The sequence below is a fragment of the Mandrillus leucophaeus genome, unplaced genomic scaffold (assembly GCF_000951045.1).
Source record: "Mandrillus leucophaeus isolate KB7577 unplaced genomic scaffold, Mleu.le_1.0 Scaffold9, whole genome shotgun sequence".
Lineage (NCBI taxonomy): Eukaryota > Metazoa > Chordata > Mammalia > Primates > Cercopithecidae > Mandrillus > Mandrillus leucophaeus.
The window spans coordinates 8,033,659-8,056,628 of NW_012109807.1; the positions used below are offsets into that span (position 1 = coordinate 8,033,659).

Here is a 22,970-nt window from a genome sequence, read left to right on the forward strand (position 1 = left end):
GGGGGAAGGAGAAAGTACCACCATGCCTATCTCAGTCACATGTACAATCAAATTTCTAACACACTATACACTCTGATTTTTTTTTATTTAGCATGGTATTTCATTTAGCATGAGGGCATGAGGGTTTTTCATCGTGTGAAACTCATTCTTTAGAAATGTGATATCTGATGAATGGAATGTATGACACTCCATTATATGAATTTGTGTTGTTTTCCATTGTTGGCTATAAGGCAGTAGTAATTTTTCTCTGCACATACACTTCAGTATCTCTAGTTATTTCCTTACATAGATTCCTAGTAATATATGAATTCACTGGGGTAAATATAGGCTCTTAACATTTTACACTAAGGATGCACCAATTTATACTCTCACTAGCAGGATATAAGTGTCCATCCCACCTTATCCTTGCCATTACTGTTTATTGGTGATTTTTAACCTTACCAATTTGATGAGGGAGGCAGTGTCTAATTGATTTTCAATGTGCATTTTTTAAGGCATAGAGTTGGTTACCAGTAAAGTTAAATATTTTTGTATATGGTTTTGACTTTTTTCTTTTTTTCCCTACATTTTCCAGTGGGGTATTTGTCATTTTCTCATTCTCTTATGGTATGGATGTGTGTGCATGTGTGTTCACACACTGAACACTGATTCACACACACACAGTCATTTATACTGATACACACATGTAAGATATCACTCCTATGGCCCTTTTTGTCTGTCATACACGTTGCAGGTATTTTTCTGACATTTGCCTTCATTTTATTTACATGTTTTTAAGCAAAATAGCATTTTTACTTCCTCAGCCTGTCAATCTTTCCTCTCTGGTTTCTTCCTTGGATTTTATGCTTCTGCTTCCCTATCCTATCATATTTTTTTCAAGAAATTTCCTTTTCACTCTAACTCAAGTTGTTGGGACATTTAGAAGGAGGCATAAGAAGCCCAGGAAAATTATATTTCTAGGTAGAGTTCACTAAATATATTTTGTCCCAAATAAAACTCAAGAATAGTAAAATAACGGCAGAGAATATGAAGGAGCTGTCCCCAAACCTCCTAGAAGAAATAAATCAGTGTTCAGTTTCTCCCTGTTGCTTCTAGAAGAAGTCAAGTTCAAGTGGTGAAGTTGACATCTGACTAATCAGGTATAAATCAAAACTGCCAACCACAAGGGTAACAGCCAGGGACAGGAGCATTCACCTTGAGGCAAAGCAGCCAGCAACCAGCCTAAAGGAGAACACACACACAGCCTCCGGAGGGAGAGTCGCTGGTCATCCCAAACCAGCAGGCAGGTGGGCCTCCATGGGTGATAACGTTTTAAACGTGCGAATAAAAAAAAATTCACCAATTCATCTGCTTCTTCCAATACATCAAATCTCAGCTACTTCAAGGTCAGTTAGAAAAGGTCTTTTCATTTAAAAAAAAATTTTCTCCTGCCTTTGATCTTTTCAACTTCTTTTTATGGAAAATTTCAAATAACACAAAAAAGCAGAAAGAATAGTAAAACGACCCTTCTCACCAAGTCTTACCCAAATGCAACAATGATCAATGTGTGGTCTATCTATTTCATCTACTCCCCCCAAGCCCGCCACACTACTCCACCACTCCCATTACAATAAAGCAAACCCCAAGCATCCCCAAGCATCCCCAAGCATCGCATCATTTCCTCTGCAAAGATTTCAGCATGAGACAGGTCTTTTAAGGATACTGTTTCCATTCAGTGACTGCAAAGACTGAAATGTTTCTATTTAAATCAGTTGCTGTTGTATTTGCCAGGAAGCACTGAGGTTCAGTCTTCATGTTCTCATGTTTTTGGTGTTCTTCATCCCCACTGCAGTCTGACCCGAGATTAGCCGTCCCACTGGAATTATTCTTGTAAAGATGAGCACCTCCTTGTTGCCAAATTCAGTGTTAAGTTTTCAGTGGTACTTCCTTGGCCTTCCTCCACATTTAACCCCACCACGCCCTCCCTTTGGAAGCTGTTTTTCTCTTCTCAGGACCCACCTAGGACAGTCTGGTGGTCCTTTTGCTAACATGTGGCTTGCTCGTTTGCTCTCTTAACTTTTTCCTTTGCTCTCTTAACTTTTTCCTTTGGAGGCTTTTTGATGCAAAAGATGCCACTCCATTTAGGAAGAGAAGGTAAGCAAAGGAAGGACATAATCTCTCGCAAGCCGTCCCTTTCCTTTCATGAGGGATGATACTTGATGTTCACTCATGACACTGACCTAGAGTTTTCAATCATTTCTGCAGCCCCACACTTCTATCCATTAGCAACGAGCCACCGAGTGCCAACCCAACCGAGATCAGTTTCCTCCCAGCCTAAAAAGAGAATTCTTATTTTCCTTGTTTTTGAGACAAGATATCTCTTTGTCACCCAGGCTGGAGTGCAGTGACGCCATCACTACTCACTGCAGCCACGATCTCTCAGGCTCAAGCGATCCTCCCACCTCAGTCCCCCAAGTAGCTGGGGCTACAGGTGCATGTCACCATGTCTGGCTAATTTTTGTATTTTTTGTAGAAACAGAGTTTCATGATGTTGCCCAGGCTGGTCTCAAACTCCTGGATTCAAGGGATCCGCCCACCTCAGCCTGCCAAAGTGCTGGGGTTAAGGGTGTGGGCCACTGCGCCCGAATTCTTAAGAGCCTCTCTCTCTCCCTTCTACTGCCTTTACAAATACTTTTTCCCCCAATGGCTAAAATACATTTCTGTTACAACCACACAAGAAATTGGACTACTTTTTAGTTGAGCAGAAAATGAAAATGGCCTCAAGTAGGGACGCACAGACAATCAGTTTACCTCATCAAAGACCTTAGACGTGACATGCTTGTCCAGGACGGGAACGTAGGTGGAGCTGTGGGGGACCGCTGTCACCGACAAGGCATCCATGAGGGTGAGTTTCTTGGCAACCAAGCCATAGGTCTTGAGCCAGTTTTCTGAAGATACGTCTGAAGAACTAAGAACACAAGGAGGTGGTGTTTTAAATTTTACAACTTGATGGGTAACCAACAAAAGCATAACAGAACTGTCTTTGTCAAATTAAAGAACTCACTTGTGGTCGTAAACCTGGCTTCCTTCTCCGGTCACCCTTTCTGACGATGTGTCATCAAGACACTCCTCAGGCAGCAGGATGCTCATTTCTGTGGAAGGGGAAGTGGCAGTTGTGTATTTTCCTCACATGTGGGTTTTACATAAAATGCAAAGGGATCACGCTTGTCTCAGTTCAGCTGTGACAGAGAGCTAATAAATGGACCACATTTCAGAGAACGTATCCTGATTTGTCAGAGCGGGCTCTCAGGCAAGATTCTTTTGCAATTTACACTACAGACCAATGCACGGGTAAATACAGCACTACCACTGTTTCGAGACAATGAGACATATTCATTCTTTCATTCAGAAAACACACCTCTAAAAAGTGTGCAATAAAAATACCATTAACCGATGATTGTTCAATATTGACCTTTTGGACTCCCCCAAATTATATAAGAGAGCCTTGATCAACATTTTAATTTCTGATGGATTGTTTTGTGGTTCTTCAGCTTTCTGTAGAAAACCATAAAACCTGTTAGGTCCTGTTTAGTTGTAAGTTCAAATTTTCAAATTAATATTTGGGGTTTTAAATATATCCTTATATAAATGTGTATTTATAAATGAAAAGGGATATCTATTGACTGAGCAGCATTCAGAAGGAGGTGTGTTTGGGCGTGAGCTAGTTAAATAGCTAAGAACTCATATCCCAGTCATCATTTGATAAGCCCTTTAAGGAATGTAGACAACTTAGGAAATACGGCCAGTTAATTGAAAGTGAGCCACTGTGCCTGGCCAAAATCCCAGCACTCTGGGAGGCTGAGGTGGGTGGATCACCTGAGGTCAGGAGTTTGAGACCAGCCTGACCAACATGGTGAAACCCTGTCTCTGTTAAAAATACAAAATTAGACTGGTGTGCTGGTGGGCACCTGTAATCCCAGTTACTCGGGAGGCTGAGGCAGGAGAATTGCTTGAACCAGGGAGGCAGAGGTTGCAGTGAGCCAAGGTTGCAGCACAACGCTCCAGCCTAAGTAACAGAGTGAGACTCTGTCTAAAAAAAAAAAAAAAAAAAAAAAATGAGGAAAAGATACCACACAGATCAGCACTGAAGAAAACGGAGTTCAATTAAACTATGACTGTGTCGCCACAGGGGTACATCTGCCACCTGGCCACTTCCTACTCCCTACGAGATTGTGTGTATGTGTGTGTTTAACTGGGATTTTTAATTTATCAACTATTTGAAATATAAGAAAAATGCTACAGGCATCAAACATTTCAAAATTTATTACTTTAAGATTAATAATTTTATCAATAGGAACAACGATTGAAGGAAAAATCACATTTTCTTCATAAGCAGTCCCCAAAAGGCTGACCATTTGGACCAGAGAGGGGCTCATCTGGTAGCATCATCCATTGAAGAAAGGGAAGAAAAAAACCAACTATGAAATATGACAGTTTCAAAATCAAACCATGAAGGGACAGCGCATGACCATAGTTATGTGAGCCACGTGTGTATTGAACACCCAGGCACCATAAGCACAAGGCCAGCTCTCAGACAATCCAGGTCATAAAGCAGGCAGACCTGACTTACAAGGGATTCCTTTGAATAGGAAGCAATCTGGGCCCATTTAAAATAAGATTTCACCAACATATCTACACGCTGCTCTTTCTGGAACAGACACACTGGGGAAAGGGAGGCTGGCTGGCCACAGAGACCCTTTCTGGCTTGCCTTTGTCACTTAGAGCAGTCCTCTGGCTGCTGGCATTGGAGAGGCCATCCTTCCTTTCACTGCCAGCTGAGCTCCTGAGGGAGGACATCTGGCTCCTGAGTAGGCTGGTTTTGGTTGATTCTGTTGGTATCACAGAGAGAAGAGTTAAAGGAATTGGGGATGGAAGGAGATGCTTCATTAGATACAACTATTTTATCAGCTCCTTAAAGTAAGAATGCAACTTTAGTTTCCCAACCCTCCGAGGATGGTGCTGTCACACACTGAAAGCGGCTGGGACGTCTTGCTCCCTTTATCTCAATTTATGTTGGGCCCCTCCTGGAGAGACGTCAGCTTCCGCGCTCATTCAGGCTGCCGGCAGAACTCAGCTCCTTGCAGTTGGAGGGCTAAGGCTCCGTTTCCTTGCTGGCTGTAGCCCAGGGCCTCTCTCGGCTGCTTAAGGTACATGTATTACTTCTCACACGACTCATCTTCAAGCACATTCAATTCCTCTTGTGGTTCAAATCTCTCTCACTTTCTCTTCTGCCACCAGCTGGAAATAGCTCCTGCTTTTCGCGGTTCCCACAGTTACACTGGACCCACCTCGATAACCCTGTCTAGGTCAGCATAACCTGGTCATGACAGTGACATGTCATCATATTCAAAGGTTGCAGGGTACAGAGTAGGACATCTTTGGTAGGCCATTCTAGAAATTCTGCCCACCACAATTGCTGTCCAGATCTTTGTTTATGTTATTTTCTACCCTCTGATGTGTCCCTTCTACAGGCAAATGACGACTTAGCAAATATTGACCTTGAATCTGTGTGCTTTAGAGGGCAATGAGCCTGTGCCAAATCATGTTGATTACTTTTTATATTTGATAACAGAAACCACACTAATTGTAAGTGCAGTCTGTACTTCATAATTTGGAGGCTTTAGACGTACCTTGTTCCAAGGCTTTATGTCAGCCTTCGTGAATGAAATGTGTCTGCGTTTTCACTGAGAGGACATACCCTCTCCTACAAGAAATTAGACAGTTAGAGCAAAGATTGGCTAGTAATCTGCAAATGGGTAGCTTTCACACAGAAAAGTAACACCAGTGGTCTCCATGCATAGAGAAGGAGTGTGCTAGATGGTAGTCACTGTTTTTCTAGGCAACAAAAGGGTAAGCCCTGCCTTGGTTGTCTCTGTACCCAGGAACTAAGAAAACTAAATTTTCTTAGAAGCTCTGTCTGTGAGAAAAAGAGATAAACAATCCGAATCAGAGAGCTGAGCTCCTGCCGCTGTCCACACTGGCAGGCCACCTGGACCAACACTGCCAGGCAAAACAATCAGATTTACGTGAGCCAAATGAAAATGAAATTTAGCTCCCCAAGTCTCCAAACGTAAAAACTATAACGTTCCCAAAGGCCGCAAACACGGAATGAAACATTTATCTAGCAGTGGGGTCAAGCATTTAGCTCCTCCCCTGACTCTGTAGGATCAGTCATGGCTTTTCATCACTCCTCTACCTCACAAATGGAAACAAAATAGAAACTCAGCATATGATTGTCTCCCAATACCAAGCATCCCAAATCTAAGTGAAACGGAGGCAGTGACAATTGGCCATTAAAATGTTTAAGACAAGGAGCAACTCTGGCAAAACTCAGGTTCACTGGAGCAGGCAGGACTGGAAAAGGGGACCCAGCCACACAAGTGGCCAGTGTGGGAAGCCTGTTTCTTCCCATGTACGACGCTGCTCCCTTGTACACAGGGAGCGGGAGCATGTGGACAGATCCTGCAGGAGGGCCAGTCTCCAGTTAGTGGCCCCTTCCGGGAAGCCTCTTGGTCCCTGTAGGTTCAAGGCCCTCCTCCCTGCCAGCAACATGGGGACACCCCAGAGACAGCACTGGGGGAGCTGCTGCAACTCTCCCCTCGGAGATATCTAACATCCTGGTCTGAGGGGATGCCTGCTGCCACCTCAGGCAGCACCAGCAGGGACCAGTAGGAGCCCCAGAAACAGCAGAAACACAAGCACCAAAATATTAACAATACCACAGAGCCTGTGAAAATTAAGTTGCCATCAGAATCACAGCCCACAAAAGTAGGTCAAGGCCCACATGTTAAATTTAAACAGGATGACTACTTCCTAAAATAAAATACTTAAATGAGATGCAGAGTAACTAACATAATAGACAAAATGTCCAGGATACTATAAAAAATCACCCATCATATCAGTAACTAGAAAAACAATCTCTCCTTCAATCAGAAAAAGCAAACGCATGATGCCAACACCAAGAAGAATCAGGAGCTGGAACTATCTGACAAGGATTTTAAAGAGGCTACCCATAAAAGTCCTTCAACAATTAATTATACATTCTCTGGAAACAAATGAACAAATAGAAGGAAAATCAAGAAAACCTCTAGCTAGATAGAAAAAAGACAAAAAGAGAGAAGACAGATGAAAGCACTAATATTGAGAGTTCATTGCTAAAGATCTTGCAGCCATTAAAAAAGCTGACAAAGGGATACAAAAAACCACTTTGCCCTCATAAATTTGATAAATTAGAAACAATAGACCAATTACTCAGAAACCACAAACTGCCAGAACTCGACCAACCTGAAATGGACAATATCCTTAAAACCATTGCAGAAATGGCATTCATCATGAAAAATCTGGAAAAGAAATCCCTAGGCCCAGATGGCTCCATGATAACTCTACCAGACATTCAAAGAAGAATTACATCAATTTCTTCCAGGAATAGAAGAGGAGGGACAATTTTCCAACCCATTTGGTGAGGACAGTATTAGCTTGATACCAAAGCTGGATGAAGACAGTATTAAAAAAAGAAAAATAAATAAAACTATAGATCAATAGCTTTCATGAACGTTGATACCAAAATCCTCAACAAAATAGTAACGAATGGAATCCAGTGATGCATTAAAAGAATTATACACTGAGACTAAGTGGGAAATGTTCCAAGATATACAAGGCTGCTTCCACATTTGAAAATCAATTAATGTCATCCACCATGTCAACAGACTAAAGAAAAAGCCTGTCTCAGTTGACACAGAAAAAGCGTTTGATAAAATCCAGCACCCATTCATGATAAAAACTCCCAGAAAGCTAGAAATGCGTGGAACTTCCTTCGCTGGATAGAAGTTTTCTTTAATCTTTTTTCTAGAAGTCTTATGGTTTTCTGTTTTACATTTAAATCCACGGTCCGTGTGAGATTACGGTCAAGTTTCTTTTCCTTCTTCGACTGTAGATATTGCTTCCGCGTCTTTGTTGAAAACGCTTTACTCCCTCCATTGAGTGAACTTTGCACCTTTGTCAAATCATTTGGGTATATTTGTGTGGGTTAAACCCAGGCCCTGTTCCACCTATCCCTCTGCTGACACCACGCTGTCTTCATTCATGTGGTTATGTGGTAAGCCTTAATATCCAGTATGGCGATTTTTCCAACTTCATTCTCTTTTTCAAAATTATTTTAGCTATTGTAGAACCTGAAGTTTCTGTATATATTTTAGAATACGCTTGCATATGTTTATAAAAAGATTTTGGGGATTCTATTAGGAATTTCATTAAACCTATAGATAAATGAGGTGAGAATTGTCATCTGTCACACCAATTCATTCAACCTCTGAACACAGTATCTCAATTTATTTAGGTCTTCTTTAGTGTCCTACAGAAGAATTTTATAATTTTCAGCATACAGATTCTGCACATACTTTGTTACATGTTCACCTAATGTATTTTATCTGGAGCAATTATGAATGGCTTTAATATAGTTTGCAGTATGTTCACTGCTAGTATATCAAAATGCAACTGGTTTTGTGTGTCCTGTAGCCAGAGACCTTGCTGAACTCAGCAGCTCTAGAACTTGTATTTTTGGTACATCCCTTGCTGTTTTCTACATAGACAATACGATATCTGCAAATCGGGACAGTTTTATTTCTTCTTTCCGATCTTTCTTGCTTTATTTTTTCTTCTTGCCTTGCTGCAGTGGTTAAAACTTCCCGTGCTACGTTGAATAAGGGTGGTGACAGTTGGCATCCTTTTCCCCAATCTTAGGGGGAAATAATTCAGTCTTTCACCACTTGGTTTGATTTTAGCTGTAGGAAGGGTGTGCAAGGGAGGCGGGTGTGGTTATGAAAGGGCAGCATGAAGGATTCCCGTGGTGATGGGACTCTGCTGCATCTTGACTGTAGTGGTGGAAACACAAACCTATACATGTGATCGAACCGTGTAGACCTAAACATAGACTGTCAGACACACACAACACACACACACACTCACACGGGTACAAGTAAAACTGGACAATATGAATAAGACCTGTGGATATTGTATCAATGTCAATATCCTGGTTTCAATATTGGACTATTATTTTGCAAGATGTTACCATCGGGGAAACAGGATGAAGGGTAGGTATATATAAGATCATGTGAATGTACAATTATTTTAGTAAAATTTTTAATTTAAAAAAACCCACAGGTTTAGTGCGTCTTAAAAATAGTACGTGTGTTTAGTTTTATTCTATCTTCTTGCCTTGAAGAGAAACCAGCAAAGAGTCAAGCCGCTTTGTTCACTGATACCTGCGTGGAGGACTTTCTTTTTCCGAATCTTTTGATCTGAAAGGCCCCATGGTCCCTTCAACACATTCAGGGATGAAGTTTGTGTTGAACCGACATCAGATTGAGGCTTTGCACATTTTTCTGGGGTTGAAACCATAGAACAGATTTCCTTTTGATGCCTGTTTTGATTTAGATAAAAAGTAGAGCAAAAAAAAGAGAGAGAAAAAAATTTCCATCAAGAAGGCAGAGTTAAGTCAACACATTCATGTTGAACACTGCAAACTTAAAGAAGTAAGCCTTCCCCCATCCGGGTTAATATAAAAACAGTCATTTATCCCTGACCAGTGCCGAAGAGTGGACAGGGGCCCAGCCTTGGAGTCAGAAGATACAGCTAACATCACAGGTCTGGTCCTTCCTGGCTCTGTGACCTCAGTCAAGTAACTCAATCTTCTCTAAACTTCTTCACTTTCCTCATCTATCAACTGCAGGAGACGTGACCTGTACACCTGTCTAGTGACGACATGGGGCCGATGGGAGGATTCGTAGGGGGGAAAGCCTGTTATAAACAAGTAAGCACTGCAGAAACCCACTCTCTAACCAAAGTGTCTACCAGCAGGCACTTACAAAAGCTAGAGAAGGGAACTCCTGCCTTGGACCTCCCATGCCAGCACCAGATCACAGGGAACCGTTCTGCAGAATGGAGGGATCCCAGAAACACTTGAGTGTTTTCTCAGACATGACCTTCTCTGAAGCTCTGAAGACAGCAGCCATACAAAGGAAAACTTTCGGAGCAATCTTCTGCTCCAACACTGTGACGTGTGCCCTCCCTCCTGCACCAGTGCCCCTTGACACCTCCGCGGAGCACCTGCCCCGGGTTCCACAGCCCTCTGTGGGTCTGTGCCCGCACTGTGCCCCCCCACGGCAGAAGGAACCAGGCTGACATTCATCTGTGCACCCCAGTTCTCTTACTGCATGGTTTGTACTCAATAAACAGCTTATTTACTTGATTCTTAGTTTATTTGTTCAAAAATTCGAAGTTTAGAAGCTGTCTCTGTGCTTTCACAAATACTTAAAAAAATAATGCCATAAAATCTCATTATAAGATGACCATTATAACATTTACCTCTTTTTACTGGTTCCACAGTCATGCCCTACCCTAAACCTGTACAAATGCTTACTTTGCTAACAGGAAGAGAGTGCGTTTTGTTGAACAATAAATTCTGATTAATAAATGTATTTTCTTTTTTTCCCCAATTTTCTATCATTCTTTGAACTAAAAAAGATACCCTGGCAGGGTAGGCTGTAATACTTGAATATCTGGAAAATATTAAATCATCTTAACAAAATTTGACCAATTTCCGGTGTGTTCGGGGGTGGTTTTGATTTTGTTTAAAAACCACGAAATAGAAATATATTAGAATATAGGATGGGGGCAGACATGAGAAATCATCTATCCCAAACCCACCACCACGGCCACCATTTTAAAGATGAGGAAACAGAGGCCCATGCAATGGAGAGGTGTGGAGGGAAGTTTGGGCCTCACCACAGTCACACAGAGGGAAGTCCAGGCCTCGGCCTCCGGATCCCGGAGTCAGAGCTCCTTCCCCACACAGCGCTCCTCTCTGCCATGTCAGTGCTTGGGTCTGGGGGCCCGTCCGCACTGCATGGATAACATAAAGGGGAATATGTGGCCTCCTCAAGCCCACGATTAAATTGTCATTAAATTATTAATTCTCTTTGCTTAAAAAAATCCTAACTTAATCACACTATGTGATTCTTTTCACTAAAAGAAATTTCACAGAGCATTTCAGAAAGGACAAGGGCCCAGGGGGCAGGCCCCGCTCTCGAGTGGCCCCCGCGCAGGGAGACAGGTGGGCAGGCGCGCTCACTTGCTGTCTCCATCCTTTTCCGCATTGTACCACCAGTCCATGATCACCGACTCGGAATAAAGGTCTCGCATCTTCTCCAGGTCACGGTGACCTTGTTCCATTTCCTCAACTAAAAGAGTCAGATCTTCATTCTGCCAAAATGAGAAGTGAATATGCTATAAGACTAGATAAAAAGAGCTCAAATTCCAAACATGTTTCTTTTCTTTTCTTTTTAGAGACAAGAGGCTCACTATGTTGTCCACGCTGGTCTTGAGCTCCTGGGCTCAAGTGATCCTCTCATCTTGGTCTCCCAAGTACCTGGGGCTACAGCACACGGCCAGCAAATGCCAAACATTTCTAACAGAAAGCCAACTGTATCAGCAAAAGAAGAATCGAAAGAATTTTATGTTGTTCTTATATTATCCCATTTTTAGCCAGCTTTATTGATGTGTAATTCACATACAATAAGCTGAACATCTGTAAAATGTACCATTTGAATAGTTTGACTTTCCCAACTGTGAAATCATTCTTACAGTCAAAATAATGAACATATTCATCACCCTCCAAATTCCCTTGTGCCCCATTGTAAATCTGCCCACCCTCCTACAAGCCCTCTCCCTCCATTCTCCAGGAACTACTCATTGGCTTTCGGCCACTACACATTAGTTTCAGTTTTCTAGAATTTTATATAAATGGAATAATACAGAAATTACTCTTTTCTCCTTTCTTCATTTATATAATTATTTTAAGATTCACCCATGTTGTAGCATGAATCAATAGTTCATTCATTTCTTATTTCTGAGCTGTATTCTATTGTATACCACTATTAAATACCACGATTTACTTATCCATTCACCTGTTGATGTTGTTTTCAGGTTTGGGCTATTATAAATAAAGTTACACACATTTGCATACAAGTCTATGCATTGACATTGGCTTTCATTCTTCCTGAATAAATATCTAGGAGTAGAATGACTGGACCGTGTGGTTTGTGATGTTAAGGTCCTTCACGTCCCTTGTAAGCTATATTCCTAGGTATTTTATTCTCTTTATAGCAGTTGTGAATGGGAGTTCACTCATGATTTGGCTCTCTGCTTGTCTGTTATTGGAGTATAGGAATGCTTCTGATTTTCGCACATTGATTTTGTATCCTGAGACTTAGCTAAAGTTGCTTAGCAGCTGAAGGAGTTTTTGGGCTGAGATGATGGGGTTTTCTAAATATACAATCATGTCATCTGCAAACCGAGACAGTTTGACTTTCTCTCTTCCTATTTGAATACCCTTTATTTCTTTCCCTTGCCTGATTGCCCTGGCCAGAACTTCCAACAGTATGCTGAATTGGAGTGGTGAGAGAGGGCATCCTTGTCTTGTGCGGGTTTTCAAAGGGAATGCTTCTAGTTTTTGCCCATTCAGTATGATATTGGCTACGGGTTTGTCATAAATGGCTCTTATTATTTTAAGATATGTTCCACCAATACCTAGTTTATGGAGTGTTTTTAACCTGAAGGGCTGTTGAATTTTACGACGTTGACCCTCTTTTCATGTGTTTCTTTGCCATCTGTAGATTCTCTTCGGTGAAATGTCTCTGCATACGTTTTGCCTATTTTCTGATTAGATGGTTTGTTTTCTACTGTTGAGTTTTAAGAGTTCTTCATATATTCTAGATACTAAGGCCTTTGTCTGATATGTCATTTGCAGATACTTTCTCTAAGTCTGCAGCTCATCTTTTTATGCTCTTAACAGGGTCTCCCAAAGAGTGAAAGCTTTTAATTTTGATGACATTCAATATATTAATGCTTCCTTTTATGGATCGTGCTTTTGGAATCAAGACTAAAAATTCTTTGGTAGCCCAACATCCCCCCAATTTTTCCCACATTTCTTTCTAGAAGTTTTATAGTTTTATGTTTTTAGATGTAAGTCCATGATCCATTTTGAGCTAAGATGTCCATGAGGTATGAGGTTTAGGTTGGGGTTTATTATTTTGCCTTTGGATATCCAATTGCTCCAACCATTTATTCAAATGGCTATCTTTCCTCCACTGGATTGCTTCTGCATCTTTGTCGAAAATCAGTTGAGCATGTTGTGTGGGTGTGTTTCTATAACTGTTCCATTGGTCCACGTGTCTGTTTCTACACTAAAGCCATACATCTTGATGAATGCAGCTACACAGTAAGCATTAATACTACGTATAAAGATTCTTCCCACTTTATTTTTCTTTTTCAAGATTGTTTAAACTTTATTAGAGCCTGTGACTTGTCACATAAATTTCAGATAGCCTTAACTATGTCTGTAAAAAACATTTCTGGGGTTTTTATAGAAATTTTAATAAACCTATAGATCAAGCTGGGGAGAACTGATGTCTCTAATATGTTGAGTCATTCAATCCATGAACAGAACATGTCTTTCCATTTATTTAGATCTTCTCTGGTATCTTCAGCATTTTGTAATTTTCAACATAAAACTTCTGTACATACTTTTTAGGTGCATAAACATTTCATCTTCTTTGAAACTCAATTATAATTGGTATTGGGTATTTAATTTTCACTTCCACATGCTCACTGTTACTTTATCAAAATGTGATTGAATTGTGTGTGTATTAATTTTGTGACTTTGCTGAAATCTCATAAAAGTTACTTTTTTTTTTTTTTTGTAGATCTCCTGGGGTTTTCTATGTAGATAATATGTTACCTACAAATAAAAAGTTTTATTTCTTCCTTTCCAATCTGTATGCCTTTTATTTCTTTTCTTGCTTTGTTGCCATGGTTAGAACTTCCAGTGGTATGTTGAATTAGAGTGATGAGAATAGATGTCTTTGACTCTCTTCTAATCTTAAGGGGAAATCACTCAGCCTTTCACTACTAAGTATGACTTTAGCTGTAGGTGTTGCACTGACGTTCTTATTCAGTTGAGGAAGTTCTCCTCTATTTCTATTTTGCTGAGAGTTTTTTATTATGAATGGTGTGGAATTCGGTCAAGGCTTTTTCTGCATCAATTGATACAACCATACAGTTTTTCTTCTTTAGACTGTTGATACGCTGGATAATACTAATAGATTTTCTAATGTTGAAACAATCAGTTACAAATTTCTTGAAACAAACGAACAAATATTTCCAATATACAAAAACAAATAGCCGGGTGGGGTGGCTCATGCATGTAATGCCAGCACCTTGGGAGGCCAAGGCAGGTGGATCACATGAGGTCAGGAATTCGAGATCAGCCTGGCCAACATGGGGAAACCCTGTCTCTATTAAAAATAAAAATTAGCTTGGCATGGTGGCCAGTGCCTATGTAATCCCAGCTACTCGGGAGGCTGAGGCAGAAGAATTGCTTGAACCACAGAGGTGGAGATTGCAGTGAGCCAAGATTGTGCCACTGCACTCCAGCCTGGGTAAAGAAAAAAAAGAACAAATATTCTTGTATATATGGAGTAAATCCCCCTTGATCGTAGTGTATAAGTTTTAATACATTGCTGGAATCATTTTACTAATACTTTGTTAAGGATTTTTGCATGATATATTTCAAAAAATCCTTTTAGTTGAACCTACCTTTTTAGAATTAAAGTGAGTTTTTTGAAAGCAGCACATAGTTTGGTTCTGTTTTTTTGGTTTGTTTTTTTTTTGTTTTTGTTTTTTTTAATTCACTCTGCTGTATCTGTCTTTTGATTGGTATAATTAGACCATTAATTTAAAAAGCATTATTGACATGTTAGTACTTACTCACAGTATTTTACAGTTTGTTTTCTCTGGTCTCATTCCTCCGCTCTCTTTCCTTGCATTCCTTCGGGTTATTTAAGCTTTTTTTTTCCTTACAATTCCATTTTGATTTATTTACAGAGTTTTTGAATGTAGCCCTTTGTATGGCTTTTGTAATGAATCCTGTCAGTATGACAGCATATATATGTGACTTATAACAGTCCTAGCATCAACATTTTACTCCTTCAATGAAAATAAGTAAACATCACTTCCATTTAGGTCCCTTTACCTTCTCCAGCTTCAACTATTATTGTCTTCAGTGTTACGTGATGTTACAACTTTTGTTTCAATCATTAAAAATACGATTTGTAAATCTCATGAAGAAAAGGATAGATTATATCTCCCAATATTTCTGCTCTTTCTTTTCTTTCTGATGCTCCAATTATATCTTTTATAATTTCCTTTTGCTTGAAAAACCTCCTGTAAACAATCAATAAGTTTTCTAACAATAAGTTCTTTTAGTTTTTATTTATCTGAGAATATTTTTATCTCCCCTTCATCCTTGAAAGATAGTTTTGTGAAATATAAAGTTTGGGGTTGCTAATACCTGTAATCTCAGCACTTTGGGAGGCTGAGGCAGGAGGACTGCTTGAGGCCAGGAGTTCAAGACCAGCCTGGGCAACATAGTGTGACCCTGTCTCTACAAATGAAAAAATTAGCCATGCATGGTGGCACACACCTGTAGTCCTAACTACTTGGAAGCCTGAGGCAGGAGAATCACAGGAGCGTAACAGTTTAAGGATTCAGTGAGCCAACATTGTGTCACTGCACTCCAGCCTAGGTGATGCAGTAAAACTCTGTCTCTAAAAATAAAATAAAATAAAATAAAATAATAAAATTCATGGTTAATGGTTCTTTTCTTTCATACTTGAAAAATATTGTGCCATTTTTCCCCTGGCTTCTTTGGTCTTGGACAGAAAGTCTGCTGTCAAATCTGCAATTGAATTGGTGTCATTTTTATTATTTTTTTCTTTGTCTTTAATTTTCAAATGTCTAACTATGACACATCTTGGCCTGGATTTCTTTGGGCTTATCCTGTTTGGAGTTTACTCAGATTCTTGAATCTGTATATTTGTATATTTCACCAACTTTGGGAAGTTTTCGGCTATTATTTTGTCATTTTTTTTCAGTCCCATTTTCCTTCTTGTTTCTTTTGTGGACTCTGATGATACTAATGCTGGATATTCTGTCATTGTCTCACAGGTCCCTGTGGTTCTATTTACTTTTTTTTTTTTTTTTTTTTTTTTTTTTTTTTTTGTCTGTTTTCTCTCTGTTGTTTAGAGTGACTGAATTTTGTTGTTCTGACTTCAAGTTCACTGACATTATCCTGTCATCTCTACTTCACTATTGAACCTATCTACTGAGGTTTTAAAATTTTCTGTTCTTGTATTTTTCAGTTCTCAAAGTTCCACTTGGATTTTTTTTTATAATTCCTACTTATATTCTGAGATTGTCTATTTGTTCATTTGTTTCAAGAGGATTTGTAGTGATTGTTGAAGCATTTTTATGACAGCTTCTTTAAAATCCTGGCAGATCATTCCAACATATTCCAACATCATCTCAGTGTTGGCACCATTTGTCGTTTCTCATTCAAATTGGGGCCTTCTTGGCTCTTTGTGTGAATGGGCACTTTTTTTTACTGGATCCTAGGCATTTTCTATTGTGTGAGAAGATTCTGGGTCCTATTTAAAATCTTTTATTTTACTTGGTAGTTGCCCTGCTTAAATTGAGCATGTGGAATTTGTCCTACTTTTGTGGGTCTCTGCTCCAATGGCAGTTTGATGTTCGGAAGCTTTTGGTATTATCTTGGTCTTCTTTGCTAATCTGGTGGCATTCTGGACCCCACTGGTCCCTGCTGGTGCTGCCTGAAGAGACAGGAGGGGTTTTCCTCCGTCAGGCTTCCAGGTGTCTCTTGGTGCCTCCAGGTGTTCCTGTATCACTGGGTAGGGTAGGAGAGCCCTTGGCCCACAGGGACAAAGCATCTTCTGCAAGGGGCCACTGGTTCTAGCTGGGCCTCTCCTGCCTGTTCTTCCCATGCACTCTGATGTGTCTCTGCAGGAGAGGAGAGTCTCAAGCCTGCAGAGACAACGAGGCTTTCCAGATGGGCCACTGGCAGCTGTGTCCCTTTAGCAAGCTCTGCCCACCTATCCAAGTAAACATCCTCCTCTGGTGTGCTTCTTATATGCGTGGGGGCTGGGCTGTCATAGATAAACTTGACTTTCACTTGGGCATAACTATGGATCTGGTGAGCTTTCCCAGCTATTTTTTGTTGGGGCGAGCTGTCAGAGTGGCAGGATTAAGAGTTCAACTGTTGTGCTCGCTTCAGCAGCACATACACTAAAAAAAAAAAAAGAGTTCAACTGTCTTTCTGTGGCACAGTTTTCTTTTGTGGGACAGTTTTCTCTTAAGGGTAGGGGGTTGACAGTGTACTGAGTAGCCCACCTAGCACCACCTCCTTCAGTCTCGTCAATGCTGAATGGAAGCGAAGCCTCCGTCCTCCACTGGGCCCTGCTGACATTATGGGGAGGACCACTGTGGGGGCTAGTCCTGTTTCACACTTTCTCCCTTGGTCTCATGCTGTTGTATGAGTGTGGAGGTGAGGCCTCCCATTACTAACACCACAGATGGGGGAAAGCGGAGCGTGGTCTTTCCCCAGCTCTCTCCCTTTTTCATGTTCATTGATGATGGCTCTTTGTAGAGGCTCATCTTCATGCTGAATCCTGCTGACATGAGGACTCTGGCGAAGCAAACAGTGACTACACTGGCCTCACCCTTCCTGCTTAGGTTGTCGTGCTGCCTGATAGGAGTGGAGGGTCCGCTTGACACTGGACACTGTGGACACTATCCTGGTAGGGGACTCAGGGCACTGCTGCTCCTGCCCACGCATGGATGAGAGATCAGCTTTCCACTCAGTCCCTCTGATATTACCCTAGCAGGAAAATGTAAGCACCACCTGCTTCCAGAAGGAGAATGAGCTTTCCACGAAGCCTCACTGACACAGCCTCAGCAAGGAAATCAGAGCGTTGCTGCCTGCTTCCACCACGTAGGAATGGAAGGTTAGCTCCCTGGTCAGCTCTACTACTCCACTCGGCAGGGGGATCAGAGCACAGTCACTTGCTTCCATGAAGCAAGAGAGTGGGTGAAAGAGTGGCTCCCTGTTTGGCACCACTGAAATCCCAGGGGGAGGGGATGCAGTTTTTCCACGGTATATGACTGGAGCAGGACAGGTATTGTGAAAAAGGTTTTCTGTTGTTAAGCTGTGCTCTTCCCAGTCATTTGGCTGGGGCAGCGGTCGTGGGGAACAGGCTTTTCCTGGAGCATTTTTTGTCACTGTTTGTTGGAGATCCCAGGTTGGAGAGGCTTCTGTAGTGCCCTGTCTGGGATATATGAATAGAAATAAAGTCCCAAGGACTCATTGCCACGGGACCTCGGAATGTGGAGAATGACACAACAATGCGTCTTTTTTTTTTCACTTTAAGTTCCAGGATACATGTGCAGAACATGCAGGTTTGTTACACAGGTAAACATATGCCATAGTGGTTAGTGGCACCTATCAACCTGGCACCTAGGCATTAAGCCCCATATGCATTAGCTATTTGTCCTGTCCTGATGCTCTCCCTCCCTTTGCCCCCCACCACTGACAGACCCCGGTGTGTGTTGTTCCCCTCCCTGTGTCCATGTGCTCTCATTGTTCAGCACCCACTTATAAGTGAGAACATGCAGTGTTTGGTTTTCTGTTCCCGAGTTAGTTTGCTGAGGATGATGACTTCCAGCTTCATCCATGTCCCTGAAAAGGAAGGATCTCATTCCTTTTTATGGCTGCATAGTATTCCATGGTGTATATGTACCACATTTTCTTTATCCAGTCTATCATTGATGGGCAAAATTTGGGTTGGTTCCATGTCTTTGCTATTGTGAATAGTGCTGCAATAAACATATGTGTGCATGTGTCTTTATGGGAGAATGATTTACATTCCTTTGGGTATATACCGAGTAATGGGATTGCTGGGTCAAATGTATTTCTGGTTCTAGATTCTTGAAGAATCGCCACACTGTCTTCCACAATGGCTGAAGAATGACAGGACAATGAGTCCTTGTCCTCTTTTGGAGTTATAACCACGGCTTTCTGGTTTTAAGACAGTGGACATACAACGGATGGCACTACTCTATCTTTGTTGGAACTGGAAGTCCATCCTGTACTTTTTCTTACAATTATGCAAGAAGAAATCTTTTTTACATATTTACCTATGCAGTCAGCATCATCTTTACCAATGCTTTTTATTCCTTAGCATAGATTCATATTTCTATCTGGTAAGGTTTTCCTTCTGTCTAAAGTACTCCCCTTTAATGTTTCTGGTACTGCAGGCTTGTTGGTGATGAATTCTTTTAGTTTTGGCATATCTTTTTTTTTTTTTTTTTTAATGAGACAGGATCTCACTGTCGCCCAGGCTGGAGTGCAGTGGCACGATCTTAGCTCACGGTAGCCTCTGCCTCCTGGGTTCAAGTGATCCTCCTGCTTCAGCGCCCCCTCAAGTAGCTAGAACTACAGGTGCAAACCACCATGCCCAGCTACTTTTTATATTTTTTGTAGAGGTGGGGTCTCGCCATGTTGCTCAGGCTGGTCTTGAATTCCTGAGCTCAAGCAATCTGCCCACCTTAACCTCCCAAAGTGCTAGGATTACAGGTGTAAGCCACTCAACCTGACCGTTTTTGTATATCTTAAAAAGTCTATTTTATCTTCCTCTTTGACAGGTATTTTCACTCTGCATAGACACTATGTGGACAGTCTCTCAGTATTTTAAACATGTTTCTCCACTGTCTCCTTACTTGCATTATTTCTGATGAGACATCTGCTGTTACCTTTACTACTGTTCCTCGTGCACAATGTGTCCTCTTTCTATTATTTTAAGATATTCTCTTTGTCACTGCTTCTGGAAAGTTCGATTCTGCCTTGGCCTGGTTTTCTTCACGTTTCTCGTGCTTGGGATTCATTGAGGTTCTTTTGGGTCTGTGGGTTTACTGTTGTAATCCAATTAGGAACATTTTTGGCCACTGTTGTTTCAGTTATGTGTTTATTAGGCTGCTTGGATTTTTCCATGACTCACTGATGCTCTGTTTTTTGTTTGGTTTTTATTTTTGAATTCTCATTCTTCTGTGTTACATTTTGGATAGCTTCTATTGCTGCCTTCCAATTCACTAGTCTCGTCTTACGCAATGTCTGATCTGCTGCTCATCCCATTCCACATATTTTTTATCACTAGATGTTTAATTTGTGCCTTACTTGTACCTTTCATGTCTCCCCCACAGTTACAAGGACTGTTTCAATGCTCTAATAGTAACATTGAGTTCTGGGTATATTTTAAGTCTTCAGTTTGTTTTTCCTCCTCATTATGGGTCTGTATTTTCCTACTTTTTTGCATGCCTGATAATATTCAGTTGTATGCTAGGCATTGCTGATTTTACTTTGTCAGGTGGTGAATATTTTTGTTTACTTGTAATTATTCTTGGGGTTTGTTCTGGGATGCAGTTAAGTTAGTTGGAAACAGTTTGATCCTTTCAGGCCTTTCATTTAAGATTTGCTAGGTGGAACCGGAGTGTTTGGTTGCTCCCGCTACTGAGGCAAGACTCTCCTGTGTACTTTACCCAATGCCCAAAGGATTATGAAGTTTTCAATCCTCGCTAATGGGAGTACTCTTCCCAGCCCTCTGTGAGATTAAAGCGCTGGTCCCTCCAATGCTTTTGGATGATTCATTCCCTAGTCCCAGGTAGTTCACTCACATGAAGCACTGATCAGTATTCTGACTTGTCCTGCTACCCACTGAATCTGGATTTAAAGTCACTGCTCAGAACAGAAAACAAAAAACACACACCCTAGAAGGGCATCCTTGAAACGCATATGAACAGGCCGAGTCTGGAGGATGAGAGAATAGAATTTTATTTGCTTTCTCCCATTAGCCTATTAGAATAAATTGCTTTATCAGGTGGTCAAACGGTTACATAGTCTGAGAGGTCAGCAAGCAACTAACCACCTACATTTGACATTGTTTCGTTTTCTACAAATATCTGTGTATAGCAGTGATTAACAAACTTCACATATAGCCCCCCGGGTATCCTTGTTAAAAACACAGATTTCTAAAGTTTGGCAAAATATTGAAAATTATTGAATTTAAATTATGGGTACATGGGGGTCTATATATGCTTCTATTTTTGTGTAATGTTTGAAACTTTCTACAATAAAAAGCTTAGAAGAAAAACAAAATATATGCATTGATTTATAATTCCTGGGCCTCTATGCCTACAACCTGCTTTAGCATCTCTGAAATGGGATGCAGGAATCTGCTCAGATGTCCTAGCTCGGGTGGTCCTTGGGCTACATTCTGAGAAACACTGGTACACTCACTGTTAAGTGACTCATTTTTTTTTTGTCTTAGTTATCTTTATGGTTGCTCTTTTCTCAATGAAGGTATTATCCAGGGACCGCCAGCCTGTAATGCTCAAATAAATGAGCACTCCCTTCTCAGCCCACCAAGCTCTTACCTGAACAGCCTCTGGAGGAGTGGGATCCTTGCAACCAAAATGATAAAAATGGAACTCTCCTCCAGTCAAAGCAGCAACCTCTTTCAAAAACCTGTTTGCAATCTCATCGTTGTAGTTGAAGGAGATGGTATAAATAGGAATTTCCTGAAAAACTCTGACCTGGTCTATAACCATTTCAGGCGGCTGAAACGATAAGTTTTGGGGAGGGGGGGAAGGGAGATGGAAAGAGAAGAAGAGAAAGAAAAGAATATGAAAATCCTTAGTATTTACTACAGATACCCAAACAGTAATTCCGTATACAGTGGTGAGTGGCTCCTTATAAACATGTCGATTCAATTCAGTAAACAAAGAAAAGACTCTGCCAGATGGTGAGAGTACAGTGATCTACAAGACATGGGCCTTGACTCGGAGGTCTCTCAATTGGGTGGGACAAAGAGGCTAGGAGAAAGATCTGGCTAACCAAGTCACTCGACTTTAGGTGCGCCTGAACTTAGAGTCCATGCGTGCAAAGTGCTGGGCTGCAAAAGAGCAATTTCCAGCCTCCAGCATGCTATGGTCAGCGCTTCCCACAGACAGTGAAGGAAGACATGCTTGTTGAAGGCCTTCCCATGTGCTGGGCGTTCATCTTAGAAGCTGAAGAAAGCAGGCAGGCTCTGTGAGGCATGGATGAAGGCGTCCCAGAGCTGAGAGAGGCTTCTTCACTGTACACGGGAGCTAGACAGGGAGCGGGCCCACCACTCCACAGCCCAGAGAAGCTGCTGGAATGAGTGATGGAAAGGGGCACGGTTAGGCAGTCTGCGGTGCTGAGAGGTTTGCTTCAACTTTCTGAGTCTGCTCTTCAAAGCTCTGAGGATATAAACCAGCAAAAGGACTCCTCAGTGGGGAGGGACAGGAGGACAGGAATGGCTGTTTCCCATTGCAGGGATGGAGCTCCCTCTGCCACTAAGGGGCACCCCCACCCTCTGCCCAGCCCCCAGCACCATCCTGGGCCACTTGAACATCATGCCAGTTTAATATGAAGGAACCACCTGAGACTGGATGCAGGTGTGGGGCTTACAGTGATACACACGACAGTCTCGCTCGCTCACGCTGTCTTCAGCTGTATGGAATGATGGAAACAGCTCCAGAACTAGAGACCTGGGCTTGACACTCATCCAGCACTGCCCATCTGAATGGCCTAGGGCATGTCCTGTCTAATGTGAGTTTCCTCATCTGTGGCTCAGAACTAATACTCCCTCCTTACAGGACTGCTGTGAGGAGTAAATGAGATGATGTTCCCTAGAAAGCATTCCACAAATATTTGTCGAGCATATTTGCCAGGTGCTGCTGTCAGCCTAGGATAAGGTCAAGTGGCACACCTGAGCCACTTTCCCCAGTTCCCTGTGCTCCGAGTCTAAACAGCTGTGCAGCCAGGGCTCCACACACATCAGCTGTGCAGCCTTTCTCCACACACATCAGCTGTGCAGCCTTCCTCCACACACATCAGCTGTGCAGCCAGGGCTCCACACACATCAGCTGTGCAGCCTTCCTCCACA

At 41.6% G+C, this 22,970-nt stretch overlaps 1 protein-coding gene across 1 annotated transcript in view; it reads right to left on the reverse strand.

Moving 5' to 3' along the window:
• VWA3B (von Willebrand factor A domain containing 3B) overlaps positions 1 to 22,970 on the reverse strand; it is a 250,566-nt gene that overhangs the window by 82,338 nt on the left and 145,258 nt on the right. The window contains exons 14-19 of the mRNA XM_011969675.1: positions 21,436 to 21,618; positions 11,168 to 11,298; positions 9,300 to 9,457; positions 4,749 to 4,868; positions 3,044 to 3,131; positions 2,791 to 2,947 (exon numbers count right to left, since the gene is read on the reverse strand). Of these exons, the coding sequence (XP_011825065.1) occupies positions 2,791 to 2,947; positions 3,044 to 3,131; positions 4,749 to 4,868; positions 9,300 to 9,457; positions 11,168 to 11,298; positions 21,436 to 21,618 (837 nt within the window). The remainder of the gene's footprint in view (positions 1 to 2,790; positions 2,948 to 3,043; positions 3,132 to 4,748; positions 4,869 to 9,299; positions 9,458 to 11,167; positions 11,299 to 21,435; positions 21,619 to 22,970) is intronic.